General features: G+C 34.1%; 1 protein-coding gene across 2 annotated transcripts; it reads right to left on the bottom strand.

Annotated features, from left to right (window-relative positions):
- Positions 1–11220: 11220 nt before the first annotated feature.
- LOC114170041 (NAC transcription factor 56-like) lies at positions 11221–13571 on the bottom strand. Of its 2 annotated transcripts, XM_028055509.2 has the most exons (4): positions 13175–13571; positions 12528–12829; positions 11703–12274; positions 11221–11532 (listed from the first exon to the last, which is right to left on the bottom strand). In XM_028055509.2, the coding sequence occupies exons 1-4, from the start codon at positions 13362–13364 to the stop codon at positions 11529–11531; spliced, it is 1068 nt and encodes a 355-aa protein (XP_027911310.2). In that variant the 5' UTR covers positions 13365–13571; the 3' UTR covers positions 11221–11528. The 2 variants fall into 2 exon arrangements, with proteins under 2 accessions (XP_027911310.2, XP_027911309.2); XM_028055508.2 differs by having other exon boundaries at positions 11221–12274.
- Positions 13572–25029: the final 11458 nt, after the last annotated feature.

The raw sequence follows: 25029 nt of genomic DNA, 5'->3' as shown, positions 1-25029 counted from the left end.
TGGATGATCCGCCTGGCAGTGATGAACAATCGCCAGGCGACGAGAGTCATTTTGGCTCGATTTTGATGTTTTGATCTGTCTTGTTTGATTCTGATTAGGGAAACATGGGGCTCTATAGGTTGGTTGAATTTTGAGCGTCATATATTGTTGAATTACATCGCGTTTGGAAGTAATGGAATGAAATTCAAGGAATATTGTGTTTAGGGTTTGGAAAGGATTGGAATGTTGCGTTAGGATTAAAGGATTAAGGAATTACCCTAAGGAAACTGGAATTTCATAATTAAATTAGTATTAGACCTCCTTGGCAGCATGATTGATTGGTGGATCGAGAAAATACTTAGAGGGGTGGATTTTTATGGTTGTTGGGGTCTTCATAGGTGCTAGAAATTCTGGGAATTTCCCAGAATACTATACAACGTTTGACGATACTAAGGGAGTCGTTAAGCGTCAGTGAAGTGAATTTATGCACTACGTGGCTGTGAGATGCAACGAGGGCATGTGGACTCTATGGTGATTTGTCATTTACGCTAATGGAATTAGGAAACTTGGAGTAAGGGAAAAATGGAGAATAAAATATATGGCAACTATTATGAATTAATATGTGATTGCATGATAATTGGGAGAAATTGTGATGTGTATCTTATTCCAGAATAATAATTAAACTACTAGTATGAAATGGATTGGCAATATCACGTGACTTAGGAGTTGTGGTATCTTGTGGGTGGTCAAGTTAGTCATGGTTCAATTCAAGTAGTAAAAATGTAGTACTATGTGCCAAGATACTAAGAGAGAATGTAGTAGGATGGAAATAGAGATTTAGTTATGTTTAGAAGGAAGAGAGCATTATGCATCAGTAATGAATGAAAACATGAGTATGAATACATGGAAATTTCATGGGTGACTCATTTAATGAATGGGGTATGTGAGGATGAAGTATGATAGTGTGGCGCCTAGCGGTGAAGGTCGTCCCACCAAGCAATACCTACAGACGCAGTATGTACATTGACGCTTGGCGCCTGGCGGCACGTGTCCCCTGCCAGGCGGTTTGGAAGCGAGTTTCGCCTAGCAGCTCTGGAGCAGCGCTAGGCGATAACGCAGAGGCTGAAGCTTTGTTTGCTTTGGATGTGCGTGATCTACAAGGCTTTGGTGATACCTTAAATATCGGCTTGTTGGATGTTCCTTAAGTTGGGGCTCGAAACGTATCTCTTAAGTTATGGCTCAGAATAGGGGTTAAGCAAGTGGCATTCCTTGAGTTGTGGTTGGGAATGACATATCTTGAGTGGTGGCTCGGGATGGAGGATGAACACGAGAAACTCTTGAGTTGTGGCTCGGGTTGGCGAGTGTTGCCGGTGTGAGTGCGAGTTGTGGCTCGTACGGATGGGTCCAGATAGATTACCCTCCTCAGTAATTAGTTGACGAGTTTGGTAATCCTGGGACATTACGAACTGTGTTCATATTGGGAACTCCACCTGGCGTTATAGAGTATGGTCTATAGCATGTTTCCCGCACGTGTTCTACAAGTTGTTGCTTGTAGGTGTGGCAGCAAGACATCTTAAGGTATTCATTTGAAGACGTGGAACATGGATAATATGGTGGTGGCCATATGGTTTTTGAATTAAAGGACGAAGTTCCTTTGATGTTTGTTGTTTATATATGTGATTTGTATATGTTTTATATATTGTTAGCTCATCCTATCTACTTGTGTTTGGCGATGATCGTGTACGCGGTACACAGGAGTAGATGATGATGTAGGTGGATCTGGTGAGGCATAGAGCCAGAGCATACGCTAGCTTGGGGAATTTTCTTCAGAGTTTTATTACCACTTTATGAAAATCAAGAATTTTGTAATCACTGATGTTATCAGATTTGAACTATTTAATTTTATACTTTGGCAGTTTTTTTTTTTTTTTGAAAAATTGATAATGTAATAAGTTTTAAATTTTCCCGAGTTTTTGGGAAATGAATCTAATTAAATGAGGTATTATTATTTATTTATATTTTATTTTAGTTAAATTCGTAATATCCGAATGGGATGTTACAACTGGTTGAGAGAGGAATTATTGTTTGCACATGGCTGAAGGCTTGCAGCAAGATTGGCTAGGTAGTGATGCACTCTTACTTTGGTTTGAACATTTGTTCTTGACTTGCCAAGGTTGTGCATTTGTAGTTCATGTGCATTTTTTGCAGCAGGCATAGGTCAAACTTGTGGAACATTGGTGGGAGAGAAGGTTGTTGATTGCATAGGTATGGCTTCTTCCTCAAGATTTGATGAAGGATTATCTTGTTCCTTTTTAAGATTATTGAATATGGTGTGAGTTGATTAAGAAAGCTAAGTGAAATCCCCACTGGACATTAAGATAGCAAGCTATCTAGATGTGAAGGTTCCTTTCACAAAGCTCAAGAGAAGAAGATGATGGATTGATTCAAAACGAAAAGGAAATGGAAAGCACATAAACCATAGAAAACCAAGAACAATTAAAGGAAGAAGAAAACATAAAATGGAAAGGAAAGAAATGGTAAAAATGTGAGAAGCACGCCACTACAAGGCTAGGCTAGAAGCCATGGCAACCTTGAAGATGAGTGGATGTGTGCTGCCACTTGCTATGCAAGATAAGGCTTAAAAGTATTCACTCCCAAGGGAGGAAACTCTCATAAATGGTTGAGACACAAGAGTGTTTTTACTTCAAAATGTTCAACCCTTTTACATGTCTAGGAGCACCCCTTATATAGAAGAGTTTAGGGGCCTCTAAGCAAATAAAAGATACCTAAGGATGTCTCTACAAAAACCTAACCCTAGTTTCTAGAAGCTAGGTCAAATAAGGTTACAAAAATGAGAGACAAAAGAGGCAACTATGGTGTGTGCAAGGCTAATTTCGTTCTAGCACAAAAGGAGACAAAGAATGTGTCTCATATATCTCCAAAAAGTGGCCAAAGTGTGCTAAAAATAAAGGAGACTAAAGGTACATAGGTACACTTGCTTCATGCCTTTTACTTTATGCTTTATGCCTTTGCTTTACTCTCTCCTCCACATCATTTATGCTCCCCAATCACCATGTGCCACCTAGCATTGCTTTCTTACTCCTAATTAACCTATAAAGCAAATAAACATAGATTAGCATGTTGGCTTAAGTCAAGTCAACTATAGTCAACAAGTCAAACCTAGTCAAAGGTCAACAAGTCAACTAAAGTTGATTCAACTAAGTCAACTTAGGGAATCAAAAATAACAAACACAAATGAAAGGGATGAAGGATTAGTGAACTTCCTTTCTAAACATGCTTAGTCTTCTTAAGCATGTGCCTTCATCCTTGGTTGGGGTCAATCATTCATCAAGATTTTAAAAACCTTAGGTTTCTTACAAATCAGGGAAAGCCAACTACCCCTAAATCTTCTTTGAATGTGTTGGCACAAAAATGTACTTTTATACAAGTTCTTAATAGTGCGTGTGATATTCTTTTGTCTAATTACTTCCCCCTTTTATAAAGGCAGATATAGTCACTATGTATATTGTTGAGGAAGTTTATCATACAGGTAAGGAGGAGTGCCAAAATCATTTGCATGGCCATATCTCGTTAGCAAAAAAGAGGATAAATTGTTTATACACTTGGACATTTAAGAGAATTTGATTTGGTTCGGAAGCAGTTGGGTCAATGGAAGGCAATTTCGCATGGCAAATAGTTCTTTGAATTTTCTTTTTCTTTTTTACAAGAAATGCAATGGGTTTTGGCTTTTGGAACTTGGAATTTATCTCTAGGTATTCTTTGTTATTTTTCTTCGACAAAAGATTTTGTCCCAGCTTCCATGAAATTCACGAAAACTCAATGTTGGGTTCACATTCATAACCTATCGTTGGAGTATAGGCAGCCGAAACCGATTTACTCAATATCACATTGATGAGCCATTATTTTCTCCTATTTCTTATCTTTTTGTACCGATTTATTTGTTCATTCATGCATAATATTCTTGTCATCATATTTTCATCACTTGGCTTAGGCCAGTTATTCATATTTCAATTAATTTGAATTCACTTGGTCTAATTTTTGCTTTTAATTGTTTTCAAGTTTTGTTCTGAAGCATTTTTTGGGCCTAGACTTTTATTTCTTGGGCTAAAGAGAGGTTTCCATATCAATAGTTCCATGTCAACCCTATTTTCCATATCAGTTATCAAAAAGGAAAGCATTTTTATAGTTTCTTATTTTTGGGTGTGTTACTGGGTCAAATTTGGGCCCATACCTAGGTCAACTAGGATTTTGGCCTTTAATGTGATGTGACCACATGAAGGGGTTGTGGGACTTTAATTATTCATGTTATGAAATACAAATCCCCCTTTCCTTTCAGTTTTTATGCTTTGAATAACACCCATTTGGGGTTTCTCTTGTTCTACACTTGAAAATCACCTAGCTAGGGTTTTTTGTTCTCTCTGCATAGTTGCATTCTGGTTCACGTTTATTTTCTCATCCTTTATACTTTATGATGCATTTTTCGTCTTTCACTGTATTGTAAGTCCATTTCTGTGGCCATCTAGACTTTTTGTATTGATTCCTTAAAGAGAATGTGATGAAACTTTGAGGACTGCTCTATTCAATTTTAGGTTATTGTTTTTGTTTACTCTTCATCTTGAATTTTTGCTTTAATGGATGAAATTAATCTATATGTGCTTAATATAGAATTTAGGCATTTGTGTAACTCAGCTTGTTCATATTTAATGAATGTGGTGTGTGTTATTGACACTATTTCTGATTCATGGATGTGTGCATTCCTTAATTGCATGATGAAGATTGTTCATGCTTAATGAATGTAGTGTGTGTTATTGACACTATTTCAGATTAATGGATGTGTGAATTCATTAATTGCATGATGAAACTTGTTTTAATCTCTATTTAGTTGGTTAAATTCGAGTGGATTGAGAGTTAAAATAGAACCCTAATTTTGTAACCAGTGATAATTGAATTTGCATTCAAATGAAGGAGTTAATATTATAAACACCCAATTTCATCTGGGTGAATAAATTTATTTTCAAAAAAAATAAAAAAAAATTAAAAGTTTTAAGTTAATGGAAAATAAAAAAAAATATGAAACAAAATTTTCTTCAAAAACTTTAATTTTAGAAAAGAAAAGAGAGATGAAAAAAAGAAAAAAAAAAGAAAAAAGAAGGAAGAGTCCAATTTGTTATTAATTATCACACTCATTATCATGAGCCCAACAACTCAAATATTTTATACCCTTTGTTTCTGAAAGAGAAATTAGTCATATGATTGTAATGATTAGAAGCAATATCTCTTCAAATGGTAAGAATCAATATTACTAATTGGGATTGATTTTGTTCTCTGATTTGTTGACGGTTAGAATCAATATTATTGATCTTGATTGATTTTGTGCTCTGATTTGCTGCGATTTGATTCCCATAATGTGTTGCTATCATGACCAACGCCTTCCTTATATTGTTCATTACAATTAAGACTGAGATTGCATTGATATTGCAAGGTGTGAGTATAAATACGCACTCTGTCATACGGACCGAAAAAAAATTCTCTACACTTCTCTAATTCTTTCCCATCACCACTCTCACACATCTTCTTTTTTATCTCTCTTTCAAAAAAAATATTGAAGGAGGTAGAAAAAAAAGAGAAAAAAACATTCTATACCCTCTCTCTTTCTCTCTCATTACCTCCCACACAAACCCATCTCATTTTTATCTCTTTTGAAAAAAAAAACAAAAAAATATTAGAGAAGGAGGCAAAAAAAAAAAGGAGAAAAGGTGAGGAGATATTGAACATTTTTGAACTACTAGTTGCTTCTTTTTTTATTTATTTTTGTCAATTATTATTATTATTATTTTAAATCATTAAAAAATATTTTTTTCCCATTTCTTTAGTGTCTGTTCAACCGCTCGCATCGCATGACACCCACTTAGACTTTGGTTCATTTTTTTCTAAAATGTATATATCAATCTAAGAATAATAAATAGTTTTCTTTGTTTACTCTTTAATATCTATTTGGTTGGTCACGCCGTAGTGACATTCACATTCACTTTTAAATAACTTTAAAAAATTATGAAAAATTATAAAAGATAAAAAAAATCAAAGATTAAAAAAAAGAACTTATTTTCAATGTCTGTTTGGCCGCTTGCGTCGCGTGACATCAATATTAAAATAATACTAAAAATTTAAATAAAAAGGTTTTCAAAATTATTAAAAAAAATTAAATCACTTTTCAAATATTGTTCCAAATAGTTGTTCATAAAGAACTACGTAACCCTGATTCTCCATTGTAAATGGAGATACGTAGGAGCAAGGATTAATCCTTGTCGGGCTCAAAAAACCAAAAAAAAAAATGTTTTTGTTTCTTTTGTACATCCTTTTATATTATTTTTTGGGAAAATTAAATATTTTGAAAAACCACATAACTTTTGCACATTTAATTAAAGGTACCGTCGTAGGACGGGCGTTGTGGGGTGCTAATACCTTCCCCACGCGCAACCGACTCCCGGATCCTAAATTTGGTTTTTCGCAGACCTTGCTTTTTTTTTTATGGTTTTTCATAGTTTCCTATAATAACTATGGTGGCGACTCCAAACTCTCTATTTTTGCAAATTTCATTTTTTGGTTCGTCGTCCCATCGTGATTTCGGTTGCAACAAATACGTTTTAATCACTATTTCATTCACCATTTTTAATTGCATTTTGAATCTACCAAGAAACTCCCCCTATCTATGTTAAACTGAAACCTTTGATTGAGAACAGTGGTCACTAGGAGACAACCTTGGAAGAACTCCTCGTACTACATTTTAAATTGTTTATTTGATTGGGTACGACATTGGTCACATGTGGCATTATCTTTGCAAGTTTCTTTGCAAGTTTTTTGTTGATATTGATTTGTTATCTGATTTTCCTAATCAAATTTTGGTGGAAATGCCAATATTTCCTTTATTGCTAGTGTGGACTATGAGAAATTGACTCTATTTTGTTCAACTTGTAAAATGATTGGTCATTAGTTATCTAATTGTAGACGATTACAGCAGGATATCAATGTTATTTCTGGTGGGGAGATAATAGTTGGAACAAAAATACAACACCATTATCGTCCTAAGGTTGTTAGTGCACACATGGAATTAAGGGCTCTTTAGCCCAACTTGTGGTGGATTCTGTTCCTGTGGTGGATGATGACTATTTCACAACAATCATTTCCCAGCAAGTGCACTGGTGCGTAGTAGTATCAATAAGTGCCGAATCCACAAGGATTTAACAAGTATATTGATAATTAGTTTTTGGGTTTTTCTGGTTTGTGATAAAGAGTGCATGAAAAAATAGATAGTAGTAATTAGATTAAGTGGAGTAAGGGCTATGAATTGATTTCATCTCATCTTCTTCTACTACATCCCTACCATCTTGTTAACTTACAATGCAAATCATTCAATGTCCTCAAACCATCTTCATTTGCATCTTCTTTGTTTTTATCCATAACACTTTATATCCATTCACACCATTCTAGTTTGATCTAAAAATACAAAAATAATATTAATTGGAAAGAAATCCATGAATATTTAATTGGTATTCATATCAAAAGTCAATCCAGTGAGTTAACCATATTTTAAAATTGATCCACAATATAAACTGATTGTACATCAACTTTGTGTTAATTGTGGAATATTGAATTTAAACAATCTAATTTAGATTGAAAAGCAATTGTTTGGTAATCCTATTTTCAAAGAATATATGGTGAGTTGATTTAGTTCACTAAAAAAATACATTAAACAATTATAGAAACAAAATTCACAAGAAACAAAACTTATCAACTTATAAAATCTCATTCAATACTTTAAATCATATTTTTTTTATTATTTATCAAATTTTAAAGTCATCGACTTTAACAATTTAATTTTTAAATTATTTAAAGTGTATTATTTTACCTTGCCTCATGGTTCAACTCTTTTTCCTCTAATGAAATAATTAAGAAATATTATTTATTATATTTAATTCTTTATTACCCTCATTTCTCTAATTTGTGTTGTTCCTACCACATCCAATAGTCTCATATCGGTTAATCGAGCCCAAAGGCAGTTTGAATACTCATTCCTCCTTTCCACCCTATGAGGCGCATTCTAAGAACAAGTTGTGATGGAGAATAGGATCCAAAGAGGAAAATACCTCGATGAGGGGTGATTGACCCTAACAATGTCACTCGGCAGACTTGGGATTGAACCATTGTCGCCCACCATGAGGCTTGTCTTTTACAGACAAAATTGTAACGAAGCACAGAATTCAAAGCGGACAATACCTTAGATGAAGGGTGATTGAATCTAAAAATGTCACTTGGTAGGCTTGGGATCGAAACATTGACGTCCACCGTGAGGCCAATAACAAGGTTCTAAAATGAACAATCTATCCCTTAAGTGCTCCATTGGGGATGAACAGTCATCCCCCTTAGACCTCAACTAAAGGGATTATGTTTCTATGACATCCAATGGTCTCACATCACTTATGAGTTGAGGCAAAAGGCAGTTTAAATATTCTTTTCTTCTTCCACCCTTTGAGGTGCCTTTTAAGGATAAACCCGTGATGGAGCACATGCTCCAAAGTAGTCAATACCTCAGATGAGACACTAGTACAAGGAGGAGATTTTGTCACGGTTATTTTGGCTTTTTTATCGCGCGTTCATAACTGAGGCATATCCTGGCGAGGTAAAAAAGGGAGAGGTTTATACCTGGTTTATAACCAAGGTATATATGAAGATTATTGCATCAAATCTTACTTTAATTAAGACCTAATGGACATCAAAAATTAAAAAAAAATTTACTATTTAGTTCGTGTTCTTTCATCTCCTCCAAGTACATTTCCTCCACAATTGGCTTCCAAAGTTGAACTCGAGCATTTATGAACCAATTTGAAACTGGTTCCATTTCCAATTTTCAGTACCTAAAACCCAAATTTTAATAATCTTTATAATGTTAAAAGGAGAAACTTTTACACAATTGTTGAGTAGAAGTGGTGTTACCTGGCTCTTGGTAAACGTTGTTTGTTTTGCAAGCATGTGTTTGTTGGAGTCCTTGGGTAGCTGAAACTAGATAAGTCTATTCAAAACAAAAACCATGGAAATGGAAATGAAAAGTTTGAAAGATTGAATTTTGAAAGTGCTTACGGGTGGAGAAAGTGTTCAAAGAGCCAAGCACGTAAGACAAAACCCTAGCACAACGCCTCTATCTACATACCGTTCAATCCCGCAACAATGGAGGTGGCCCAGCAACACCTTGTTCGACGGCCAAACGACGGTGGAGGGGTGGTTGGCGTAGGGAGTAGTGGAGAAACTGGCGCGTGCGCGTTTCACGTTGCAAACAAGCTCCATGTGCCTCTGTTAAAACTAACACGCGGCATATTCTCTTATAAATTAATATAAAAAAATGCAGTTTTTGGAAAAATACTGCAACTTAATGGCCTTGGGTTATATCTGACCGAAGCAGAATTTCTTTCATGCCTTAATTTAGTGGGACCTGAGGCGCAAACATATGTGATCATTTTAAAATATTTAAAATAGCGGGAATTTTAAGAAAATTGTGATTGATCTGCCTCAATTTTGATTATAACCGAGGCATAATACCTATTCTGCCTTGATTTTAAATAGACCTGAGGCATAAAAGTTCACTTAAATTACAAAAATATCACCGCGTCATGATATTCCTCGTTTGCGCCAGAACCGAAGCATATAGGGTGTTGTCAAAACTTAAAACTGCACTAGTAAGGAGTGATTGACCCTAACAATGACAATTGACACAATTATGATGGATCACTAGATAATATTTAGTGTAAAGTCAATGTCACCAAATTGTAATATATATATATATATATATATATATATATATATATATATATATATATATATATATATATATATATATATATATATATATATATATATATATATATTAACATTTAGGTTTAATTAGTCTGATGATACATACTCTCACTCAGATGTATCAGTTTGGTACCCACTTTTAAAAAGGTGTCAATCGAGTCTCAACTTTTGAAAAAATGTATCAATTAGCTCATTTTTAGAAAAAAAATTATTAACACCATTAATTTTATTTATGACTTTTACCACTAAATTTTAATATAAATATCAATACTTAATTTTGTAAGTATTTTAAATATCAATACCGTTAACGGTGTTAATAATTTTTGTTTGAAAAAAACCTAATTAAGGCATTTTTTCAAGAGTTGATACTCAACTAACATATTTTTAAAAACGGATACTAAAGTAATACATTCAAACAAAAGTAGATATCATTGTACTAATTAAACATAACATTTAAAAGTTTACATTTTACATGCCTACGGGCATCAATGGCGATGCACGATGCCAATGCCCGATTTAGAAAGAATAAAATATGGGGAAGAAAGTTATATAGCATAAGAGCCAATTTCTATTAATGATCACGTGTAATCATAGCATCACAATGCCACGAAAATTTAATAACGTTAAGAATATAAACAAAAAGGAAAAAAATTGAATTTGACAATGTGCATCAACATTATCGACTTAAATCATAAGCATGGATGACACATGATCCACCGATAATACCATCATGAGTATTAATTAAATAAATAGGAAATAGCATAGTTATTGTCACAATAACTTATGAATCTTCCTGACCTTTTTTTTATTACTATGATATACTACTTTTACCAACCAGAAAATCAGATATAGAAAAAGGTTAATATCATGAGATAGAATACAAGTCATGACAAACATTTCGTTTTCAAAGAGTGTGATCATCTGGGACAAAATTCAGAACCCTTCTTTCATAACTGGGGTATCAATCTAAAAAGTCTCAAACACAAGATTGCAGTTGCACACATTATTTAATAAAAATAAATATTTGTTTTGGTACAAGACGGGCCCCTATATCATACAAGAAGACAGAGGCAGTGAAAATTATTGTTTATAAAAAACAAAATAATATTGCATACTTTTTTGTTTCCTTGTGTATGGATACACATTCTACCTAACCTGCTTTAGATGCCAAAATCATTCAGGCCAAATGATAGAGATATTTACAATGCTAATCAACAGCCATCTAGGTTATACCTAGGTTACATGCAAAGACGTGACACAAAATCTCTTTCAGTTCTGTTCGCTTAACAATTTAATTAGTCATACATAATAAACAAATAAAAATTAGATAAACATCAAGCATGAACTAGATATAGAAACACATATATATATATATATATTTAAACTCTTGCATCAATATATTTCATTCTGAAGTATATGTTCTACATTCTTCAGTTGTATCTTAGAGCAAAGTATACATATAAATATAAATATAAATGGCCAACTCTTTTTTCTTACCCTCTTGAAATTTTGTACACAAAGAGCACCCTTCTTTTGTTTCTTTACACACCAATATAAAACAAGCAAATATGTCTCTATATCTATCTCTATATCTCTATCCTATCATTCTATATGAATCTATATATAAAACTAAGTACCATGTGGCTCACTCCCTCACCTCATGTGATATTAATTACCTGGAGCTACCTGCAAATAGTTGAAGGAAAACATTGATTAGAGAGTACTCTAACGTTCTTCAATTTTCCTAAGACAATTAAACCACAATTGAGGATTCCTTGCCACACCATAGTTGAGCTCCTCCTTGTGCATTCATTATAATTATGATATCATATATCCGAAAGAGGAGTTAGCCGTACCAATTAGTCCCTTGTATTTGGTATTGTGTCCTAAGTAACCCATCTCCCATAGACCCTATTTGAGGCAATGAAGGTGTTTGTGGGAGCTGGTTAAGCAGAGTAGCAAAGGAGCCAGGAGAAGCATTGTTGTCTTCTTCAGTCCTCACAACACTCACATTACCATTATTGTCCAAATTGAAGTGTTTTTGATCAGTGTCGTGGTTCCAGTTATAGAGTGTTGAGAGTGTTCTTTTGGAGGCTGAAGCGTTGTTTGAAAGGGCAAAAGGAAGGTGATCTGGCTTGGAGTTTGAAGTGCCAAAGTGAGATGGCATGGCACTTGTAGTAGTGCTGATTCCATTCACACCATTGCCTATAACCACCCCTTCTAACGTGTTTCTGTCATTTTCCAACAATGCACCACTGTAGCTGGTAGACATCTTTGAAAGGTGAAATCTCGCATTCATGTGGCCCACGTTCATGGAAGAAGGTACTTCTCCAATCATGTCATCCATGGAATCATCCCTCTCATGCTCCACAGCTGACCTTTGTGTGTTCCCCTTCTTGTAGATCCGGCACAACACCCAATCATCCAGCTACAAATCCATGCACCAATTCATGTTAAATATTAAATACTTTCATCTCATCTTGTTGTGCTTTTTTTCTTTCTTATAAACACTTCTTCACTCAGAAAGTGTGATTCATGCTTCAACAATGTGGTTTTATTTATTATTTTAATATATCCTAACTTTTAATGAGGAGAGGGTCTAGTGGGGGAAAAAGTGATGTGCATGATGTGCTGAAAAGCGAAGCAGAACAAAGGTATCTTTTACATGAAAAAAGGTTTACCCTTAGGGAGTTTTTCTTGTGGCCCAAGTCACACCCAGGTGGTCTGTTGTTAGGCTTGGTTTCAGCGAGACGATACTCATGCATGATCCAATCGGTTTTCACCCCTTTTGGTGGCTTTCCTCCGTAGAAAACCAAAGATTTCTTCACACCAACCTTTTGAGTTCCACTGCATATGGGTTTATCTGTGCCCGTCGCCTTCCAGTACCCTGAAGTTGCAGCCCTGTTTGGCCTCGCGCCATTTGGGTACTTCCTATCTCTCGGACTGAAAAAGTACCACTCTTCCTCCCCAAACGATGCCTTAGCTGCATAACCAAATGCAAACAAAAAAGTATGAGCAAAAACCAAGGAAAACAACAAAAATGAAAAACTAATAACACCCATTTCATTTTTCATCCAAATTAAATTATAATACAAAAGATTTTCTTATTCCACTTGGTGAGGTCATCTATGTGAATACACTCACACCCAGATAAAAATCAGAAGTGTGGATCATGCAGTTTAATATATTAAAATCCAAAATCGTAATACAAAATGAAGAGTTATGTAGAAATTACGGTTGATGAGTGTAAACATCCAAAATCATGATACTGTGAGCAACAAATAGAGTTTAAAGATTGCGATTTGTAAGGGTAAAATTGGAGACAAACCTGGTAATTCCCATGGATCAAACTTGTAGAGATCAACATCAGCGATGATTGAAACAGGGAGAGGAACAGAATCAACTTTCTTCTTGAGGTAGTGAACCACGAGCTCTTCGTCTGTGGGGTGGAACCGAAACCCGGGTGGGAGGTTCGGTTGTTGTTGTGAACTCGTTGACGAGTCTTCGGTGCTATCCATGGTTATTTACCGAGGTTGTTCAGCACTATGTTGGGTTCCAATGGTTGTGCTTGTAGTTGTTGTTGTGGGTTTGGCTTCACACAAGAAGAAAACACACATCTTTCACTAGAAGATGATGATGATGATGATGATGATATGTATGTAGCTTTATTTACCATCCAAAGTCAAGGTGAAGGCCATGATCTTATGTGGCTGTGGGAAATGGAAATGATCGCCTACGAACACCTCCAATGTTGCACTTAATACATGCATGTGGGTGTGTGAAAGATTCCATGACTCATCGGAGGGGCATATGGGTCTTTTGAGAGTTTTTGATGTAGAATCTCATTCATGAATTTAAGAGAATATAATAAAAATTAAAACAAATAAGTTTTGAGGGTTTAGTAAATATTTATGACAGGGTACATAAGTTTAGATATACATTTAATCACTAAAGGACTCTAAGCTTATGCTTGATTTACTTTTAAACATGACTTTGGATTTAAGTGTTGTGCATGAAAACAAAATCTTAAGAGAATTGATAAAAAATAATTAAAATAAATATTTTGTTTTGTGAAAAATAATTAAAATAAAAATTTAAAAAGTAATGTGTATTATAAGAGAACAAATAAAATTACCTGTTAGAAGTCAAAACATTAAATAATAACTTAATTTGAAATATTGTTTGCATTTAACTAAATACAAAATTATTCTTTGATTTTTAAAATTGTTTTTTGTAAATTTAAAAACTTTATATTTTTTTTGTAGTATATAGGCACCGTTAAAAGAATTAAAGTAAATATAAATTTAAAAGTAGTTAATATAAAAGTCAATAATTTTTTTATACAAAAAAGGTATGTAAACATATTCATCAAATTCGTGGCTCAGATGTCAGAAGTATATTTTTATACAATACACTTTGAATTTTGATTGAGTTGAATCTAATTTTCTTTACGGAATTCATTTCCAAAAAAACAAAAATTATATATGATAAGATAAATGTATAAAATTGTTTTACATTACCATCAACCTATCTATTTCAAATTATAATCAGATAATAATGCATAAAAGCACACTATTAACAAATATACTATAGTTCTTTGTAAATATATTTGAAGAATTAAAAAGTCGAATAACCAATATATTCAGATGATAGGATTCAAGTTATTGACCTAGTGTTGTTGAAAAGAAAAAGAAAATAAAGCTATGGACTTAATGAAGGAAAAGGAGTGCGGTTGCAAAAGAAAGGGTTGGGTGGAATAACACACGAATACACCAACAGGAAGTTCGGCCGTTGAGAGAACGACACGTAAGATTCCGAATCATGTAATCTCGACACGTGAATGGGACCACACAACAATATCATTTTCTATTTTCATTTTCACTGTTTAACGAAAACTGTGAACAATCTCCACCGTAAAACACGTCCGATTTTTTAACCAGAATATACATAAACTAAGATTAATTTTAATTATGAACTGCACCGAGGCATTAGAACTCTAGAGAATCTGATCAAAACATGATTGTGATGTGAAGATGGAAGCCCCTATAGTTTCGAAAATAAATGCTATAGGGTGTGTAGTTCATGGAGCAGCCACACGATTTATTTATTACGTACATCTCTCGAAAATGAAAATTGCAAAATAATGAATGGTGAAGATGTGGTGCTGTTCAAAAGTGACTCCAGATATCCAAGTTCGATGGTGATTGATATTAATTTTAATTTGTTTTATGTGATGAAAAAAATAAAATAAAAGCATAGATCGGGGGAAAGATAAGTGTGGGGACAAAGGTTTTCCACACTTTCTGCTTTTGTTGGGCATATTACACCACCAATGCCAACATCAACCAATGGATTAAGAAAATTTACCATGCCAATTGCTAAATCAATGGTCCCACAGACCATTAACTCAACCTTCACTTTTTTTTTTTTTTTCTCTTTTCTTGTTTTCTTGATCTCGTGTGAACCCCACTTATGTCAATGGTACGTATTAAACATATGGTTGATGCACACACAAAATATATATATATATTATCAACAATAAAAAATTGATTAATATAGCGAGTATTTGGAACGTTTTAACCTTCATATCAATTTAGGGAAATCTGAAATTACAAATTTAATGTTTAATCAATTTAAAATATAAAATAAAAGGTATGTTTAACTTGTTAAGGATAAAAAAAAACAGAAATACCTTATTTTTCTCTTGTATGATACTGTTTATCAAAGATTTTGATTTGATACTTGTTGAATATATTTTTATGAGGTAAATCAAATAGACATGAATTCATTATAAATAGAACTAGCAAACAAAAATTTAAATTAGAATGCCAATGTTAATGTATAAACCGTTTACATTGTAGATTGTATCACACCTAGTCGGTTCCGCTAGCATATCAACACATATCAATCTTAACCGACACCTATGTCGGTCAAGGTTGGAGGACTGGTGTACCACACCAAGCCAACTTAACAAAATAATGATAAAACGATCACCATACCAAAACATTCAAGTAACCGGCCTAGGCTGGCCTAGCCAGCCAAAATCGGTAACCTAGACGTCTAGAGGAACAACCTGCCTAAGACAGCACATGAGCAACACAGACCGCCAAGGAAAGTAGTCGGTTTAGGCCGACAACCTCAGTATACTTAGTAAAATCGAAGTCCTCCGTGTTCAATAGGTCCTAAGGGACTGGGTTAGGGCCCAGGCCCACTTACAGCCCAAGCTAGAGCCTAAGCCAAGGCCCGACCCATGGGATAACCAGACATAATTAATGCTCTATAAATACACATGGACCCCAGTAATTAAAGGTACGCATTCATTAATCACTGATTTGACCTTTTGAGAGTTTTGACTCACTTGAGCTTCGGAGCCCCTTCTGCAGGTAACCCCTCCTGGGTCCAAACCGACATATACCAACCGGGAAGAGGCCAACTGAGGAGATAGCGGACTACATGGGTAAGGTGACGTTTGTGCCTAACTTATCTTGTTTGTTCTCTGTAGGAACATAGATCAATTTCACAAATACATATAATTCATTGAGTTGTTCTTTTATGTGAATATCGATCATAAATTTATGCAATCTTTTCTAATGATAGTATTTTAGTGTTTTAGATAAGAATGGAACTAGTAAAGTAAATCAATGAAAGTGGTGGCCCAATTTGTTATAACCAACATTAGATTTGTCGTTTCTTCTTATTTGTGGCATTATCTCATGTCACACTCTATTTAAGTTTGATCTATCCATTTATATTCACCCCTTCTGTAGCAGTTACTTGACACAATAAAAATAAAAGAAGAAATACAAAAATTAAAGTAATTGCCTTAAATTTTCCACGAAGTGTTAGATATTCTCGTTGATTCTACATTTTATTACATATAACATCCCTTTCAAATTAGTTTTAATCTATGTTTTGATTCCCTCTATTCTTCTCTACCTTGATCTAGCTTCTTTTGATGTGTTTTTTATCCTGGTCAAACTTCATTGAATGTCTTAACAATGTTCTTTGCTCGATTCCTCTCATTGATCCCATTTATCTTGACACATCTCTTTTTCATCCTTTGTTTCAGTATGACCATATACTTATTTATTTCTTTGATTCGACTATTTCCTCGATGTCGTCAATAGAAGTGCAAAAAATGTAAATGCAGAAAAATAAATTGTCAAGGTTAAAGCAGAAACTAGTAAAAGAAATCCATGAGAGTGGTGACCAAAATTACAGTAAAACATCATCATTGGATTAGCCATTATTTTGTTTGCGACATTCTTAGGGTATCTGTTATAAATACCATTTGTCACTTATCTAAAAGTTAAGTGAAAATAAAATAAAAGAAAATTACATAATTTGTAATAACTGTCTAAAAATCATGCACATTGTGTCATTTATGTCAATTAAACCAATGTTTTACCATAGTTAGCATATGCCTCAACATTCCATTCAACTTCACACAATCCATCTTTCAATTTTGTCTAGTATACACCTTTCTTGATGCATTTTTTGAGTTCTTTATCATTTTTCAATTTCCACTTCTATGATGACTTTATTTCAATTTCCGGTTTTGATTCCCTATGTGGCCGTCCCTTTCTTGATCTTATCTTTGATCTCTTCGTGTACTCACCTCATTTTATTTTCGTTCTTTATTCATGGGAGACCTACTTAGAATAACACTCATATACTTGTTATACATTTTGATTCTTGATTTATAAAATTCCAAAAAAAAAAAAAATCATACTAAACATTCCTACATTCATGCCATAACATGAGAATTTTATTGAAAAAAAAGTAAAAATAAAAACATAAAAATAGTTTATAAATTTGAATATATCTTTTTTCATAATAAAGCTATTAATAACTTAAAAAGTAATTTTATAATAATTTAAATTATCTACTAGCAATGTAAGGCCCATTTAAAATCTTTTAACTTTTCTGCCCTAAAGTTAAGGGTTGTCCTCTTGTGTTTGGGCCTAGGGTTGGCCCAATTGATAAAACCCCTTTCTGGATGCCCTAACCCTCACTTTCACTCTCACAGAAACGCAGCAGCCGTCAACCCTTTTCCCCTTGCCCTCACGAAAAGCTCTGCTAGGGTTTGCCCTAAGGTCCCCTTTCCTTCGAGCTCAAACTCAGTTCCTATTCACGTAAGTCACTCCTCAGCTCATGCTCCTTCCACTCATGGTTTGTGTTCACTGTATCGTTAGGGTTTGGTAATAACCCGCTCCTTTCTTCTGTTCTGCCGTCCAGTTCAGCTGCTAACCGCCCTAGGGGCAGTTCTACCTTCGTTGTGCGGGTCAGAGCGTTTTACTAGCTTGAATCCCAGGTACGGGAAGTTAGAGCTCTTGTTTTCCAGTAGTTTTGGTCTGTAATGGCGTTGATTTCTGCTTGTATGATTTAATCCTTCGATTTGGTGTATGAGAATGCTTTGTATGCTGGTTTGGTTCGATTTACATGGCTGTTGCAGTGAAGAACAGTGGCGAGACCTGTTAATCTTGCCCAAGCGAGTCCATCTCGCCTAGGCGAGATGAAACAGAGAGCTCGCCTAGGTTTTTTTTGCACGAAAGGTTGCCTAGGCGACTCGCTCAACTTTTGAGCGAGCAGGCAACTCGCCTAGGCGAGAGGGATCTCGCTTAAGCGAGATCCCACGTTGCTTATGCTTTTGCTTTTGTGCTCTCGCCTAGGCGAGGGGGAGGCTCGCCTGAGCGAGCACGTCTCGCCTGAGCGAGACCCCTCAGCCTGAGCGAGATGCTGGGCGAGACCGTACTGTATTTGGATGTCTGTTGTTCCTAAATGATCTGTTTTGGCTGAGTATGATTGTGTGATGAATGACATGTATATGATGGAGTATGAGGTATGTTCGGCATGATTCATGAATTGCGTATGACGGGTGGGGTTTGATTTTGGCATGTGAAATGAATGAGTGGTTTGGAACTAAAGGAACACGTGATTAATATGAGATGAGGCCCTAGATTCATGGGGTGGTGATGATCAGAGATATGGATTCGAAATATGATGCGTATGAGAAAGAAATCTCAGGGGTTGGGATGGAAATGTAAATATGATTTTACGTTCATTTATGTCTGAGCTATGATTGTTGGTCCATGTCAGCGCATAAATTTCCTTGGGGTCTCTAGGTGGGACCTCTGGGGTCGCGCTTCAGTGGTCGGGATGTAATTCCATGGCCCTTGTTAGTGGGTGCCCATGGTGGTGCCCCATCTGTATAACTAGGTAAGGATTCAAGGTAAGGATTGCATCCTGACACTCTAAGGGGCCAGTTAGTCTCACTTAGAGCAGACTGACTCCTGTGGTGAGAGTAGCAGGAGGCCTGTAATTCATTTAGGGCTAACCTTGTGGTGAGGAAGATTTGATTTATCGTAACACTTGTAACACATAGCTCGGAGATGAGCAGCTCAGAGTCGAGCAGGGATACCCACCACAAGTGCAAGCATCCGCTGAATCCGACTAAGTTATACGTATCCGGATGAGTCGAGTCGAGTCGTAGTGTATTGAATGAGAGTCATAACATGTTTGGTTGATTATATGGATATGGGATGATGAAAATATATTTGACTGCATGATGAATATGTTGTTGGCTCTAGCTTACCTGTTTTGTTGCATGGTTGTGATGTATGTGGCTGTTCTTTCTTGCGATGATCATCGACTTGGTTGATGGGAGCAGACGGGCGAAGTTCTCGTGATCAACAAGAGAATGGTGATTCCACCGCTTAGCCGTCTGGGCTGGATCTTACACTTCTCTTCTTCATGGCTTCTTTAGGGCTATGGCCCCTGTACTCGTTGCCTTTGGATTATAAACTCTTAGTTAAACTGTTATCCTGCTTTTGTTGGCATCGTGGTGTGTCTGGTTTTGTAGGGGTGACGTTATGAACCCTAGGACTGCATTGTTGATTATCTCTGTGTGACGTTTCCTTTAATTTTATGTATTAAATTAAATGGGGCGTTACAAGCAAAGTAATAAAATAGTCATTACTTGCGTGCTTACATTTTTTAAAATTAAAACAAAAAATAGTCATTAATAATATTATAATTACAAAGTAACAAAATAAAATATTTTTGAAAAATATATTTTATTTATTTTCTCGGTTTATTCTTTATTTAAATTATTCAAAGATAAATTCTTTAATGGCTATAAAAAATTTATTGGCTATATGTATCATATGTGGAAAAAAATAATTATCTTTGTTGAATAAAAAGTTATATATATATATATATATATATATATATATATATATATATATATAATTATGTATTTTTATAAATTTAAAATTTAATATATACCAATTAATTGCCAAATTTTAAAATAGGTCTACTCATTGCTTTCCAATCACCTTAATGATTATGATGATAATAATTTAAAATGTAATTTTTTTCATAAAATCATGGCTTATATGTTTAAGTAGAATATGTACAAATCATTAACTATTTTTATCAATGTGCTTTCAAAAATCTTCCAATCAATAAGAACTACATAAGCCCATCGGCACTATGTTGCATTATTAATTGAAATTGTTCACCTCGAAACGAGAAAGGTTCAATATGATGGTGAAAACTAGTTTCAAAACACTAGAATCCTATTTATATATGTAATATGAACAACCCACTTTTCAATGATTATTTTTCCTTGTCCAGATGATTTTTCTACAGAGTTTTAACAACAACAAAAAAACTAATAAATTAATGGTATATATCTAAATCGTGAAATACTTTGATTTTTTTTCCTTTTGAATATTGTAACAAAAATAGTTGACTCAACAATAAAAACAAGTTATGCCCAAGCTAAAATCATACAAGAGAAGGATGAGAGATAGTCTTCTCTCAATAAAATGCAAAATGTTTAATGCTGAGTTTACTTCAACAAACTCATTTAAAATTGAAGTTGCTCAAATTCTTGATGAAGCCTTTACAAATTGATGATACCTAAAAAAGAATTACAATTGAAACCTTACAGTACCAAGTTAAATGAAAATCAACAAGTTGTAAAATACAACTTACATAACAGAGTGGGGCGACTAAAGGGTAAAGGGTAAAAGACTCGTTTTAGACCTTCAACAAAAGAAGGTCTCAAAAAATTTTATTTTTACTACTAATATTCTTTTATTAAATTAATTATAGAATTGTGTTTAAGAAAAAAGACCTCAATTTTTTTAATACTAATATAGCTTTATTAAATTAATTATAAAATTATGTTTAAGAAAAAAAAATCTCAAAAAAATATTTTATTACTAATATAGCTCTATTAATTAATTATAAGTTTATGTTTGAGAATAAAATTGAGTTAAGTTATTATTATTGTTTGTTAATTTTTATTGGTATTAAAAATGATAATTAATGACTTAAAATATTTTTTTAATCATTTTTAATCATTTATAATTTATATTTTATTTTCTTCTTTTATCTCTCTTCTCTTGCCTATCCTTACTTTCTTCTCTTATAAGAGTCGTGTTTTTTAGGATTTTGACAGATTACATTTCTTGAATCTCATGTTGTTCGTATGTACCAATTTTTTCATCCTCATTTCTGGTTATTATGTTTCTTTTTCTATTTGTGTAACATCTCATTTAATAAATAACTTAATTAAATGGAACATCACGAAGAATAATAAAAGGGCAAAGCCATGGAGTATAAATGTCATTGCTTAAAGTTATCCAAGAATACTTAGAGGGGAATACTAAGGCACACCACGATGTCATTACCAAACAAAATAAAGGTTTAACAGTAACCAAAATGTATATTCAAAGAGCAAGGCAATACATGGGCTACAACCTTAAAAGAGAAGTCAGAAATAGGAGGATTCGACCCAAGACAAGCTACGCAGCGGAATCTCCATCACCTTGATGACCTCGAGGAGTTCTCACATCAGCTCACATCAATAAATTAATGATCATCGCAAAAGGAGAAAACCACACATGAACACACAAGGAAACATAAAGGGTAAGCTAGAGTGGAAAAATGTTTTATCATACAATTGCATACAATTTTAAAGTCAAAGATTCATAAATCATACAAGCATGTGATGACCAACAATCATGACTCTAAGACTCAATTATCCGGATACATATAATCAGTCAAATTCATTGGATGTTTGCACTTGTGGTGACCTCTACTACTCTGCAGAGCCAATTGCCAATGGGTTTCACCCTATCACGCACAAGGTTAGCCTTCAAACATCTAAGGCCATTATCTTGCCAAAGACTAGGGCCTCCTGCTATTCTCACCACTTGAGTCAGTACGCTCTACGTGAGACTAACTGACTCTTTAGAGTTTTAGGAAGCAATCCTTACTTGAATCCTTACTAAATTATATAATGACGCACCACCACGAAACCTTCGTGGAATTACATCCAAACCATGAGGCACCACCATGAGCTCCCACTAAAAGGGGTCATGGAATTACGTCATAACCATGAGGCACCACCATGAAACCTTCATGGAATTACATCCTGACCATGAGGCACTACCATGAGCTCCCACTAAAAGGGGTCATGGAATTACGTCCTGACCATGAGGCACCACCATGAGATCTTACCTAGAGATTAATGGAATTACGTCCTAAACCATACCAAAATCATGTCTCACCAACCACCATAAAATTATCATACATATCAATCTCGTGCCAATATATATATATATATATATATATATATATATATATATATATATATATATATATATATATATATATATATATATATATATATATATATATATATATATATATAACCAACCATCCACTCAGGTTCCATACGAAGATCATACCAAAGTCATCAATTCCAGCCACACAACAGATCATGCATACATACTCATATATTTCATACTTTAATTAGGGGAAATCCACTCAATCATACAATCAATCCTCGAAAACAAGGAAGGAAATAGCATTAGAGCTTGCACTACTCTCGCTCAAACCGTGGCCCTCGCTCAGGCGAAAGAGACCCTTCTCTCAAGCTATAGGCTTTCGCTTAGACGAGACTACCATCAGAAAGCACTACAAGTTTTGCGAGCTCTCGCTTGGGCGAGCTCTCCTCGCCTGGGCGATACTACTCTTCGCCCAAAAGAGAGACTCCCTCGCTTGAGCTACTTTTGAAGCGAAACACATCAGGTTTCCAAAAGCTCTCTGCTTGAGCGAGAGCTCAAGCAGCAACCTAGGCTAGCTTCTACTATTCTCGGCTAGGTGAGGCAAGCTCGCTTGGGTGAGATTATCAGTTCTCACCACTGTTTCAAGCACACAAAGCCAGAGATTCATCAAAAACAGCAAACAATGCATTTTCATTTCATCATGAACACCACACAATCACCAGAAATGCAAAACAGAAATAAAATTAGGCAAAATGAATTACAACACGAAACCTTAGCTTCCCATACTTGTAAAAACTACTGTGAAGGATTTTGGTACGAGCAGAGAAGCACCACAGTTCCTAGAACAGTTTAACGAGCTGAGAAATAGCAACACCAAAACAAAACTGGTTTACCAAGAGGAACCCTAGTTTGAACCACTAAAGCAAGACTTAGAAAGGAGAAAGTACAGTTTGAGAACTAACTTACATGAGATGGAAATGTGTTTTGAGCTAGCGTGACCAAGAAGGGGACCAAACCCTAGTAGAGCTTCTGTTGAGGGAAAAAGGAGAGAGTAAGGTGACTATTTTTTTTTTCAAGTGATTGTAGAATGAGAGTGTTAGGGCTGCTTAGGGGTTTTAGGCACCCTATGGGCCAACTTTAGGCCCAATAGATTAGGACAGACCCTTAAACATTAGGGCAGGAAAATAAGTGGGCCTTTCAATTTGTGTTGTTGTTATTTTTATTTTGTTTTAGATTTGTATTAGAATTAGAAATGTGTTTCTTTTGTTCAGTTTTGTTTTTTGGTACTTTTCGATTTACGGATTTTGAGAGCTTTTTTTTTTGTATATATCTTGCCCATTTACTATTGAGTTGAGAAGAAAAATAATTTTTTTGAATTATCTATATTAATGATTAATCTTAAAATAAACTTTACAAGTTTGTGAAAAAGTTGAGACTTGAGAAGGAAAAAGAGACTTGAGACTTCAAGATACTATAAGTCTACTATCATGTTTACTTTCTTGACAACCAAAACCAAGTTTTGTTGTTTTAATTCATTCATAATATAATTTTTTATTTCATATAAAAGTATATAAATATGTTAGAAAATTTGAATCAGTTATTCAAAAATCCAAAACAAGAGAAGAATTTGCTTTAATTTCATCACAAAAAGTAGCTATAAATAAATTTATAAAAGTAAATAAGAAAAATGAATTAGAAAATCGTTTAAACCTTGAAAAATCTTTAAAACATGACCATTTGTTGGATATTGATGAATTTTATTTATTTTCAGAATTAAATATCTTAAGGAAAAGTATAGGTTTGGAAAATTATAAACCAATTGACATTTTTCATTATATAAAAATAATAGATTCTTTTTCAAATAGATATATAGCTTATAAACTAATGTTAATAATTTCATTGCCAGTTTCTTCAGTAACATCCCGACCGGATATTATGGATTTAATTAATATCATAAAGAAAATGTAAATAATCTTCATTTAATAAAACATCATTTCCCAAAAATGCAGGAAATTTAAAACTTTATAATAGTAATAAATAATCTCAAACTCTCTATTATAAATCAACATGAGAAATCCATAATAAAATTAAGGTCTAGTAATGTAAATTATTACAACTGTCCAAAACATATTAAAACTCTGATAAATTTCCAAACTAGTCCACGCTCCGAGCCTATGCCTCACCAGCACCACTTGCACTATCATCTATTTTCGTGTACCGCATACACGATCATCGCCAAACACAAGCAGATAGGGTGAGCTAATATCACGCAAGTACTCTCAACCACTTGAGCTAGTACTTTTCCACATCACATCAATCAATATTTAATGCCATAAAGGCTCCCACTACCCGCATTTATTACTTAATTAATTATTTAATTAATTAATTTTCATGGGTCTTACATCTTCGGTCGAAAAGAGTTTCTCAAAACTAATAATAAAAATTTATTTAAGATCAACAATGTCTCAAGAAATATTAAACGATTTAATCTTATTATCTATTGAAAAATAAATGTTAAACGAAATTAATTATTACAAACTAATAAATAATTTTGTATCAAATAAAGGTAAAAAATAAATAAAATAAAAAGCCTCATTTT

This window comes from Vigna unguiculata, chromosome 11 (assembly GCF_037176805.1).
Source record: "Vigna unguiculata cultivar grain cowpea cultivar isolate G323 ecotype 2 chromosome 11, ASM3717680v1, whole genome shotgun sequence".
Taxonomy (NCBI): Eukaryota; Viridiplantae; Streptophyta; class Magnoliopsida; order Fabales; family Fabaceae; genus Vigna; species Vigna unguiculata.
Note: the sequence above shows the minus strand (reverse complement) of the source record. Positions and strands in the feature narration are given on the sequence as shown.